This window comes from Oryx dammah, unplaced genomic scaffold (genome assembly GCF_014754425.2).
Source record: "Oryx dammah isolate SB20612 unplaced genomic scaffold, SCBI_Odam_1.1 HiC_scaffold_24, whole genome shotgun sequence".
Taxonomy (NCBI): domain Eukaryota; kingdom Metazoa; phylum Chordata; class Mammalia; order Artiodactyla; family Bovidae; genus Oryx; species Oryx dammah.
The window spans coordinates 18,411,093-18,423,415 of record NW_024070208.1 but is presented as its reverse complement, the minus strand read 5'-3'; the positions used below and the strand labels follow the sequence as shown (position 1 = coordinate 18,423,415).

The following is a 12,323-nucleotide window of genomic DNA, read 5'->3' as shown; positions in this document are numbered from 1 at the left end:
ATTGAGGGAAATGTCATCTGATAGGCCTGTTGGCCATTATGTAATTTTACTGTAATCTTAAACATTTTTGGAAGTTGAAAAGTATGTAAGTGTATATATTTCCAGCATAACAAATAAGTAGAGAAGGGCATGACAACCCACTCCAGTATTCTTGCCTGGGGAATCCCATGGACAGAGGAGCCTGGAGGACCACAGTCCATGGGCTCGCACAGTGTCGGACATGACTGAAGTGACTTACCACATAGCAAATACGTAAAAGCTCTCTTTAAGGAAGCTTTATCGTGTCCACATTGAATGCTCTTATGGGAGTGTGGCTGCTTGTAACCTTAATGGATACTGTGCTGGGTTTGATTTTATCCCCCCCAAATTCATATGCTAAAATCCTAACCCCCAAAGGTAATGGTTTTAATATTAGAAGGTGGGGCCTTTAGAAGTTGCTTAAGTCATGAGGGGCAAAACCTCATGAACGGAATTAATGCTTTATAAAAGGGGCTCCAGAGAGACCTCCAGCCCCTTCCACCACGTGAGGACATAGAATACACGGGCTCTGAACTAGGAAGGGCACTTTCATCAGAACACAATCATACTGGTGCCTTGATCTAGGACTTCCCAGTCTCTAGAACAGTAAAATACAAATTTTTGTTGTTTATAAGCCACTCATTCTATGATATTTTGGTTTAGCAGCCCAAAGGAACTAAGACACCTCATTATTCTGGAAGGTGACCTTATTTGGAAATGGGGTCACTGCAGATGTAAATCATTTAGTTAGGAGGTCATGAGGGTGACCCACCCCAGTATGACTGGTGTCTTTCTAAAAGGGGGGAAATTTAGACACAGAGAGAGAAAGACTTGGGGAAGATGATGTGAAAGACATTGGGAGATTCAGCCCTCTGCAGGCCTGGGGGAGAGGCCTGATAGATCTTCCCCTCACGACCCTTAGAAGGAACCAAGCCAGCTGATACCTTGACTTTGAATTTAGCCTCCAGAACTGTGAGAAAATAAAGTTCTGTTGTTTAAGTCCCTCAGTTCGTGGTTCTTTGTTACAGCAGTCATAGCAAGCATATGCACATACTTTCTGGGTGTTTCTTCCTACCAGCCCCCAGATCTGAGTGGGGGCCTGAGGGAACCCGCCAACTGCTCCAGCTGAATGGTCAGAACGGACCCATGAACTGAAACTTCTGGACGTTTTCCTTGGTGTCACCTTTGGCATTGTCCTTTCCCAAGGGCTTTTGCTGAGACTCAGGCAGCCGATGAAACCACGGTCTTCCCTCTTCTTTCCTACTTTTACCCCCAGCCTATTTTCCAAAGCTACATTTAAGACATAACTGCCACTGAAAGTGCTTGCCAGGCATTCAGCTCCCCAGAGTTCAGCCTTGGATGGTTCCAGTGTCTTTGAGGAAAATTAATAGGTGAGATCTGATTCTATCCTGGGCCTCTGGCTCTTGGTTGTGGTGAGAACGGTCCGAAGTGGTCGAACCTATAAAGACAATTCCCCAAAAGAGATAGGCTTTGTTTCTCCTCACACCAGCACGCACTCTTAAACAGAAGGGGGCAGAGAAAATGTGTTTTCTATGAATCATTTTAAAAATAATTTTTAAAAAATTCTTTTTCAGCCAGTCCAGGCTACTCTGTCATCTTTGAAGATGTTAGATGTGGGAAAGTGGCCAATTTTCTCCCTTTGTTCTGAGGCAGAACTGCAGTTAGTTCGCCAGGCCTGTGTCTTTGGCAGTGCCAGCAATGAGCTTCTGTACACTACGGTAAATGATGAGGTAATGTTGAAGAAAAAAATTCAGCCACTTACATTTTTAGTAATGGATTTGCTCAATTGAAGATCTTGGGGGAACTAAGGAATTAAGATTTAAAAAAGGCACAGGGTAGATCCTTATTTATTGAATAATGAAGCAGTTTTCCTGTAAGGGGACTATGCCTGATTTGAATGTAATTACAGGTTTGTCGGAAATAGAACTGCTTGAGCTAACGGTGGTTTTCCCCCACAGATTTTTGTGCTTGGCACAAACTGCTGTGGTTGTTTGGGATTAGGTGATGTCCAGAGCACCATTGAACCTCGGAGACTGGATTCTTTAACTGGCAAAAAAATCGCCTGCCTCAGCTATGGGAGTGGGCCACACATTGTCCTTGCAACAACAGGTAACCTAGGAACACAGGGTAGAATTTTAGCCGTTGCTTCATTTGTTGAGGAGCAAGACTGGGACCATCCCTTACACTGAGAACATGCTCTTTGATTGGGCGAGACTTTCTGCCTCTATCCTGTGAACTTATCTATGCTTTGGACTATATGAAATATGAACATAGCTGGATATCAGAATAAGAAAAGGTAGCCGATGGAATCTAGCAGTTATTGGCACTTTGGTTGTCAGAGGGATAGTGCTATAAGCCTACTTTAGAAGTGTAATTATTTTGCATTAGAATGCTGAACCTCACTCTGGACATTTTGAACTTGAGATTCTTGATCTACAAACAGAGAGATTAAAGCTAGATTCTAAGATCCCCTCTAACTCTTAACATTCTGTGATTCTGATGTTAAACAATGACTGATGGCTCTTAGTATCAGTAAGAGTGTCAGTAGTATAAGGACTTAAATATTCTCATGGCTTTTTCATGCCTTCAGACTGATAAGACATTGTCTTTAAAACATACCTTATTCAAAACAGTTCATAAAATATATATACACAGTTTTATAAATAATTACAAAGTATGCGTCCATGTTCTGCCACCCAGATCAAGAAATACAATCTTATGATTACCCAAAGCCCTGAATATGTATTGTACTGTGCAACAAGTAATATAATAAAGGTTTTAAAAATTAACTTGGTAACCATTTATAAATCAAGAAATTAAGATCCAGAGACTCTTACAGTTTTTTGAATTTTAATCTGGGTTTTTTTTTTTTCCTTCTCTCTTAGTAGCCTTTTTTCTGTTATTTATCAAAAACCTATCTTCCAGTTATTTTAATTGCATCCATTTAAATTTCATCTTGTTGCTTTGAGGCAGAATGTAGTTTAACTTTCCAAATGTTTTCTTTTATAAAATGAGTTTTGTGGAATAGGGAAGTTGATTAACTTTCGCATGTGAATTTTTAGTTTCCATTTGTGGAAGTGTGTAATATGTATACTTTCATATAATGAGTAGTTGTTTTGAAAGTCGGTTATGTTTCTTTTTATTTTCAGAAGGAGAAGTCTTTACCTGGGGTCATAATGCTTACAGTCAGTTGGGCAACGGGACAACTAATGCTGGTCTAGTTCCCTATCATATCTCTACTAATCTGTCAAACAAGCAAGTTATTGAAGTGGCCTGTGGGTCTTACCATTCTTTGGTGCTAACATCTGATGGAGAGGTGAGAATAGTCAGCCTAAATCTCACTGATCATAAGGTTTCAATAAGATTATATAGATGCCTATAGCAGACATGGAAATACGATCATTTAATTAAAATAACCACCAACCTCACATTCATCTTACTCTTGTTAGCAGGTCATAGTCATGGTGTTTATATCATGATGTGTACCTATATGTGGTAAGGATTTGTATAGCTGCAAAATGCTGAAGGATGTATTGTTACTTCTCTATTGCTATACTCAAGAGGGTTATTTGCAAAAAGAAAAATTCCCCAAATGCTAGAAAATATGGCTGAGGCAAAGTAGATATTTTATAAGAATTATATGACATTTGATTATAATTATTGCTGTTTGTGTAGATAATGCCAATAACCTAATTTTATAAAGTAATATATTTTATGAGAATGCATCCTGTGAAAACTTCCTTGCCTATGTTGTGAGAATTTATGGATATCAAGCAAGTAGAGGGCAAAGATGAAGCCAGAAGTGCCACTTGAGACACTCTGTATATTAGCGTGTTTCATTTACAGATCTCTTTTTTCAAATAGGTATTTGCATGGGGTTATAATAACTCCGGGCAGGTAGGGTCTGGATCAACAGCCAATCAGCCGATCCCGCGAAGAGTCACCGGCTGCTTACAGAATAAAGTGGTTGTGAACATAGCCTGCGGGCAGATGTGCTCGATGGCAGTGGTGAACACCGGGGAGGTAAGAAAGGCATTTCACAGGTCTCTTCAAAAAGCCCGTCTACCTTCTCAGTGTCCTGCTGACCTCACGACAGAGACCGTGACTGGTTTTCGGCTTTTGTGGTCATTGCGTCTCTCGTTTTCTCTCAGGTCTTTGTCTGGGGCTACAATGGAAATGGGCAGCTGGGGCTCGGCAGCAGCGGCAACCAGCCAACCCCCTGCAGGGTAGCAGCTCTCCAAGGCATTCGTGTCCAGCGGGTACGTCCCCTTGGGTTTATGTGTGCCTGTTTTTAAACCTACGGTGACAGACATACCAGTGTACTAAAAAAAATCAGTCGTCTTTGCAGGATGAAAAGTTGAAGTAGAGGTTAAAGTTCTTTTCCTGAATTTAGTTGTAATATTTATCAGAAAATTTTTATCTCCAATGTACTCTCACACATAGCTCTTGGAATGTAAACTTTTATTGTCTTTTGCAAGGAAACTTTGGCAGTATGTATCAAGAGCCTTAAAAATATTCACCCCCTTTGATCTGTAATTCTGCTCTTAGGGCATATATCCTAAGGCACCAAAGAGAAAGTGACTTATAGAAGGTATAGTTCTTAGAGCAGACAAAACAAAAAAAGAATGAGAGAAAAAGAAAACAATGATAAATATTAGATGTAGCATGATTTATCCAATCAGACAGTAAGTTAATGGTTAAATAAGTGATACTAAATCTATATTAACAGAAATGATGCTTACAAAGGATTTTAATAGTGCTATATGCACTGTTAAGTAAAAAGAGACGGGACTACTTATACAGTCTGATCATTTTAAAAAAGCTTTCAATGCATAATATCCCTATATATTTGTATAAATAAACAATCTCAACCTTGAGATGACTTTCATAATTATATTTTTTTATATCTTTTTCACATTGAATTTATGTTTACTCTCATAATAAAAAGAGACAGTGGTTCCTGGAACAGAGAAGGGTCTGCCTCTTCTCCCTCTCACGTGCCCTGATCTCTGAGCAGGAGGAGTGCCACGGCAAGGGTGGCCAAGCTGGGCTCTTGCTGCTGCAGGACGCATGTTACTCTCAGGGCAGTTTTCACCACACGGAGAACCTAAGCTGCATCTGGGGGGTGGTTGGCTAACTTCAGTGCCTGCCTCTCTGGGTGCCATCTCCCCTTTTTCATTTTTGATTCTTAACCTGTCTTGTGGAAAGCGTGTTTCGCTCTGTTTGCGGCCTGAGTGGGTTTGGTTTTTCTCTTTCCAGGTTGCCTGTGGCTATGCACATACGTTAGTATTAACAGATGAAGGTCAAGTGTATGCTTGGGGCGCAAATTCTTATGGCCAGTTGGGCACTGGCAATAAAAGTAACCAGTCCTACCCTACCCCTGTCGTCGTGGAAAAGGACAGGTAATATGCGTATTTTCAAAATGAATTCAGTGTTCTTCAGTGATTAAACAAAACTGAGGCATGATACAGAATTATGGGCAATTTATTGCTAGTATTAGAATATTCCTGAACAAGAACCATTCATTCCTTTTTATTTTTTTGGAGAGACAAAGAATCTTTATTTATTATTATTATTTTTTTTAATTTTTATTTTTACTTTATTTTACTTTACAATACTGTATTGGTTTTGCCATACATTGACATGAATCCACCACGGGTGTACATGAGTTCCCAAACATGAACCTCCCTCCCACCTCCCACCCCCTATCATCTCTCTCCTTTTTAATTAGCTTTAGAATTTGGGGGAAGGTTGAGTGTATGTTAAATATTCTATTTTCATCATCCATATTTCATCTATACCTGTAATAGTTACTCTGTACAAACTACAGTGACTAAACCTCCAACAGCTCTTTGGCATTATTCTTCTCACTCAGAAATTTCCTTTCCTCCCATTCCCATTGTTCTCTATTTCACGTTCCTAAGGAGTTGATAACATTTGAGGTCTGTCTTCTGTGGTTTAGGAAGATGAAAGTACATCCGATGGGAGTTATAATGCCATCCACCCAGCTGGTTATCAGATTTGCCAGTTGGAAAGGATAGGGCTGTTCTCATGACCTCAACTCCTAGGCTGTCACTATGGGGAAGAGCGAAATGGTTATAAAATGAAAACTTAGTCTTGTGCACTTGTGTGCACGGTGGTATTAGTGAAGTGAAAGTCGATCAGTCATGTCTGACTCTTTGCAACCCCGTGGGACTGTAGCCTGCCAGGCCTCTCTGTCCATGGAATTCTCCAGGCCAGAATACTAGTGTGGATAGCTGTTCCCTGCTCCAGGGGATCTTCCCAACCCAGGAATCAAACCCAGGTTTCCTGCGTTGCAGGTGGATTCTTTAGCACCCGAGCCACGTGGGAAGCCCAAGAATACTGGAGTGGGTGGCCTGTCCCTTTTACAGAGTATCCACCAACCCAGGAATCGAACTGCAAGGTTGTGATAAGTGATAAACATAACCCCAGAGTTTTTTTTTCCAAATTATCCTGCTGTTTTTGAAGGTCTCTTGAACTTCTCAAACATGGCCTTATCACTGCCTTTTCACTCTTCATTTCTTGACACAGAAGCATGGAACATGAACATTTCATTATCTTTTCATTAAACCAGGGTTGAAATCGTTGTAGAAGTCAATATTGCTACTTTCATTTTTAGTGTACATATAAATTTCTATGATATCTGATTTTTAAATATATGGATAAGTTATTTTGCATTTGTATGCAGTTCTTTTCTGTATTTCTGTTGGAATATTTAACAGTGAAAATGAAGAACCAGCCATTTTCAGTCCCTCGATTTTCATTTGAGTATTGACCTCCCCGCCCCCCGCTGATCTTATAGTAAGACCCTACACTCCTTAAGAACTGGGGAGGATGGAGAAGAAAATGGCAAGCCACTCCAGTATTCTTGCTTGGGCAATCCCCTGGACAGAGGACCCTGGTGGGTAAGGGTTGCAAAAAGAGTTCAACTAGATTTAGTGACTAAACAACACAGAGACAGAGATTGGCGGCAGACGGGGACCGAGAGCCATGTATGCGGGCACCCAGGATCATAGCAGGCACTCCGTCCTGCATCTGCGTTGGCCTCCTGCAGCCTGATGGCTGAGGGGCCTTAGAGGGCCACTGGCGGGGGTCTGCTGCTGAGCTCAGAAGTATACCGGCATCACACCAGGGAGGGAGTCCATGGGAGGTGATCGGGATCTCCCCCTGCCTCATGCCTGCCCAGGACCAGGTGCTGGTTTCCAGTTGCTGCAGTGAACCATTCAAGCAGGAAAAAAAACAAAAAACAACTGGGGAGGAGGGAAGATAATGAAGGTCCTGTGCTGACAGGCACACAGCAGATGCCAGCAGCCGTGTCATTTTTATTTCTCTTAGAGGTAGTTCAGAGCCACTCAGTAAAAAGAGAAGAGACAGTCTTGAGGCTTTGAATAATCACAAAAGTGCCTCAGGCCAGCAAATCCAGTATTTAGACAACAAGTGCCTCAGGCCAGCAAATCCAGTCACTCGGGACATTTAGTATTTAGACAACACGGCACAGAAGTGTGACAGGACCAGAGTTAGCATGGATATAAAAACAAGCTATATCTGCATGGCGCTTTACCATTTTTCTCATGCTGCCTCGCTTCATATAAACTTGCACTCCTCTGTCCTTGGACTCATGGAATCAGCTGCCATGTGCCCACCAGCGATTTGCCCCACCTTGTGCCACTGGTCCTGATGGGCTCCGAGCGAGTCGGGTCTTCTCACTGTAGTCATGCTGGGACGGACAGAATATAGGGCGACTCAGTGGGAGAAAGCCAGAGAGCGGGAGACGCAGGCATGGGGGTTACGTGAGTGTCCAGATACCTGGCACTGGAGAATTACCTGTTCCTTACTTTTTAAAAAATCTTCACAACTTAAAAACATTTGTTTTTTTTTAATTATATAGGTAAAAGTAGAAATTGCTAAACACGTCCATACTTGATGTTGTCCACCTAAACATGATTTTGGCTAGAATATCAAGGATGAGTGTTTTGAATGAGATGTTCCGCTTTTCTCACTTTCCCGTGCTTGAATTTCGTACGGTGATTTTGAGCTTGTGGGCTCTCTGTCACACGAATATTGCAAGGGAGGAACCTCTAGGTTTGCTAGGACTTGTTCTGCACCTCCCTGCCCTTTTCAGTGACTGCAGCTTTGCAAGAACATTATGACTTACCTCTCAGGAACTCCTGACTCTTGGGGCTCATTGTGGGGAGGCTGAGCTAATTAGAAAGAACAGGGTTGAACTCGGGCCGGGATGGATCATCAGGTCTTCGTTGCGTGTTCCCAGAAGCGGAAAGTGAAAATCTGGTTACGTGGTTTATTTGCTCAAATAACAACCCAAGAAAAACCTGATTAAAAAAATTCTTTCCACAGAAGCCTATTTATGATGAAGAATGCTAACATTTTATGTTCATAGAGAAGTGATTTTAATAGTTAAAATGATTCTCTTTAACTTGGTCATTCCCAGTCTTTCTGAATTTTCAATACTTTGATTTACCAACATTTAAAGTTCCATAAAAAACATATTTTGAGTTAAATTGATTTCAGAACTCACTTTGCCTTGCATTTTTGTTAATTTTGTAGCTTCTTGGGGTGTTACTAATTAGTAGTGTGTTGGCCTCACAGAACCAGAATTGAGAAACACTGCTCTGGCTCTAGTAGTGCTCATGGTTTCTTTTCTGTTCTTCTTCACAAATTACCTTATTTTCACTCTTCACTGTTTTCTGTTTTGCACTCTTTCTCATTCTCTGCCGTTTCAGTTTTAATACCTCTTAGCCATTAAGCCGTGCCATTGTGGTGGATCTAGTTTTATTGAGGTGACACCAAATCCATTTATTTTCAACATATAGTAATTTTTTTTCCCAGTAAAAATGGCTGGCTACAAAATAAAGTATGCAGTACTCCAGACCTCCTGGGCTTCCCTGCTGGCTCAGCAGTAAAGACTTCACCTGCCAATGCAGGATACATGGGTTTTATCCCTAGGTCAGGAAGATTCCCCTGGAGAAGGAAACGGCAACCTACTCCAGTATTCTTGCCTGGAAAATCCCGTGGACAGAGGAGCGTGGCACGCTAGTCTATGGGGTCACAAAAGTGTCAGACACGACTTAGCGACTAAACAACAACGCCAGACCTCCTGACAGTAAACCTTAGCTCAGTTTATTGTCTACTGCATGTATGACTGGACAATTATAACTTCCGTGTTTGCTTCTTGGTATGAAGCAAGAAGCATATGTCCTTCAGACGAAGGACAGATGACCTTAGACAAAGGCAGGGCACTTTGGCAGGTGCTGGAGTCCCAAGCCCAGACCTGAAGGTTCCCCTAAACTTTCTCCCTTCTCGTTGCTGTAGCAGCTGGTGCTGTCAGCCAAGCCCGAGCCCCACCCCTGACTTCCCTAGTGGCGCTGGGTGTTCCGGATAAACACCCTAGCCATGCTCAGGGAGGGCCAACCTTCCCAGCTTCTCTGTATCTTTAACCCCTGGCTGTGGAAGCAGCATCCTGCCTCCTCGAATGAATGGCAGAGGCTGCTCCCCATTCTTGGAGGGCCATGGTAAACATTTCCAAAGTGAATGTAGGAGTGGAGTTATTTTGATTTTCTGGTGTTGGGTAGTTTAGCACAGAAGTTCACGATTGTGTTCCAGTCAGTTACATTTTTCGTGGAACGTTTGTTGTCAGGGAAAAGAGAGGTCCATAAAGAGGTCCATCAAAAAACATTCCTGACCGAGGACTTTCTGCATAGTGACATTGAGAGGCAGTGACTTTCTGTTTGTTTAAACAGAGGGTGTGTGGGCAAAGATGATATGAAATAAAGCTGGCCATAGACGGTAGGCAAATTATAGTAGGCCTTAAGGACATGTGTCTGGATTTTTGTCTTGTGGGAAGTCATTGACAGGTTTGAAAGGAGTCATGAGAATGCTTTTTCAAAAGAATCATTAACTTGACAGCATTGTGCAATTTAGGTCAGAAGAGAGAGAAAGTCTAAGACAGGGAGACTGGTCTGGGTATGGGGTGTGCTTGATGAGGCTCTGACAAGTGGGAGAAATTACAGAGAAAGAATTTGTTATTTTGCCAACTGGATATTCTGAAGAAAGTGCTAAGTGAGGAGGGAGGAGAAGTCAGAGATAACCCTAAAGTTCTGGGAACGCTGGTACCATTGCCCAAGGCAGAATCAAAATGGCACCTCACTTGGGGTAAAATATTATTTTAAGTCTGTGTGGTGGCTTGGTCTTAGAGAAGACAATTAGTTTGAAGTCAACAAAACAGTGGTTTCCATTAGGAAGTGTTCTGAGAAGTATCTGCCTGTCAGCTATGAACTTACTGAAGTCAGGTCTAACATAACGTTTGGTCCCAGAAAACTGCTCTCTGGGGTTCTAGATGATATCATTCAGTGAGTCAGAACTACTGCACTTAACTGCTTGCAGAGTGAGTTGGGGTGCCCCATAGAATGCTCCATGGAACCCTAAAATTGGTGAAGTTTTGATAAAAATATTTATTGACCCTGGGTGGAAATGCCCCACATCTTTTTGATTTACTTTAGTAAGCAATGTTTTAAGAAAAAATTAAATCACCTTTTTTTTTTTTTTTTTTGTCTTTTAGTCTGTTCTCCTGGCTTGTACTTCAGTTTCAAAATAGGTGCATATTTTTATCGGCCTACTGGCTAGAAGTGGTGACAAGAAGACCTTCATGATGTTTAAGTGCTTAAATGAGACATTGCTTAAATGAGACATTGCTTAAATGTAGATAACGGTTTGGTGCCTGAAAATTTACAAGTTTAGGCTTAATGAAGAGTTTGTTTTTTTTTTTAATCAGTTAATGCTAAGGGAAGGAAAAATCACCTTGTTTCTTCTCTTGTTGACTGTTATTTTGGTGTGTGTTTGTGAACCTAGAATTATAGAGATTGCGGCCTGCCACTCGGCCCACACGTCGGCCGCCAAGACGCAGGGCGGCCACGTGTACATGTGGGGCCAGTGCCGCGGCCAGTCGGTGACCCTGCCGCACCTCACGCACTTCTCCTCCACTGACGACGTGTTCGCCTGCTTCGCCACGCCCGCCGTCACGTGGCGCCTCCTGTCTGTGGGTGAGTGACTGCTGTCTGTTGGGTGGTGGCCTGAGAGCTAGGCAGAAAACTAGTGCTGTTGTTTTTCAGTAGTGAGGACTTTTGTTACGTGCAGTATCAGGCAATTCATTTCCCTCTCACAGGCTCCTGTGAAAGAGAACTCACCGGACCGATTCATTTTCCTTAAAAGTATTAGAAATCTCATACTAAAATTCAGAGAACTTCGGATGGCTTTTTGATGTGACTGGGAAACCGTGGCTTTTATTTTTAGCGGGTATATTTACTCAAGCTTTCAACATGTTTATTTAGTGAGGTGGTTGGGGCTTTAGTTATTTTGCCAGATTTACAAGCAGATGTGTCTGAGGTTCTTATAACGATTGCAGCAGCGGGAAATCTGTATTTAGGGAAAAAAGCACACTGCTCAGTTGGTCAGTTATTTTGGGAAATTGGTATTTTCATGAGTGTGAGCAAAGCGATGCTATATTTGGCCTGCATTTTCATTGGAAAACACTGGTGTCATTCCCTTAGAACCCGACGACCACCTCACAGTGGCTGAGTCCCTGAAGAGGGAATTTGACAACCCCAACACCGCAGACCTGAAATTTCTGGTGGATGGAAAGTACATTTATGTGCATAAAGTCCTTCTCAAAATCAGGTAAGGCATCATTTGAGAATTGAAATAAATATGTTTATTATTTTCTAGTTGCAAAGACCTATATCAGGCACTTCAGTGATTCTGAAAAAATGTAAGGCTCTTTTCGCCCTAATGAGCAGATAGTACAGCAGGGAAAACATATTATATGTGAAACAAAAAATCATAGAAGCTGTAGTATGCAGTGGGTGGGGTGGGGTGCAGGGCATACACAGTTGGCTTCCTCAGAGACTCTGTAGACAGCTTGTCCATCTTGGCGCTGGAGAGCAGCCATCTAGCCAGCAGTGAACATCTTTTGAGCCTTGTTGGGGCTGCTTGACCTCAGTGAACCTCCCTGCCCAGGAGCTGAGTGCAGCCCATGAGAGTCACTCTCCTTAATCAGCTGTGGGATACTGCAGGTTTAGACCTCAAAAAAAGACAAGAGCAGCAAGGTTTGGGGTAAAACTAACAGGCAGACTTTTAAAAATTCACTTTTATTAATGGGTAATTTTTGAGCATCCATTTAAAATGTGCAGCCTGAGGCGTTTTGACATCTGTATATTCTCTGGAAACCACCATTCCACACCAGGATACAG

At 42.1% G+C, this 12,323-nt stretch overlaps 1 protein-coding gene across 8 annotated transcripts in view; it reads left to right on the top strand.

The window, feature by feature from the left end:
- Positions 1–12,323, top strand: part of RCBTB2 (RCC1 and BTB domain containing protein 2) — a 47,624-nt gene that overhangs the window by 20,802 nt on the left and 14,499 nt on the right. For all 8 annotated transcript variants that reach the window (XM_040266922.1, XM_040266927.1, XM_040266930.1 and 5 more), the window contains 8 exons: positions 1,614–1,769; positions 1,998–2,148; positions 3,189–3,355; positions 3,904–4,062; positions 4,191–4,298; positions 5,299–5,441; positions 10,927–11,117; positions 11,625–11,751. In XM_040266922.1, the coding sequence (XP_040122856.1) occupies positions 1,614–1,769; positions 1,998–2,148; positions 3,189–3,355; positions 3,904–4,062; positions 4,191–4,298; positions 5,299–5,441; positions 10,927–11,117; positions 11,625–11,751 (1,202 nt within the window). The remainder of the gene's footprint in view (positions 1–1,613; positions 1,770–1,997; positions 2,149–3,188; positions 3,356–3,903; positions 4,063–4,190; positions 4,299–5,298; positions 5,442–10,926; positions 11,118–11,624; positions 11,752–12,323) is intronic.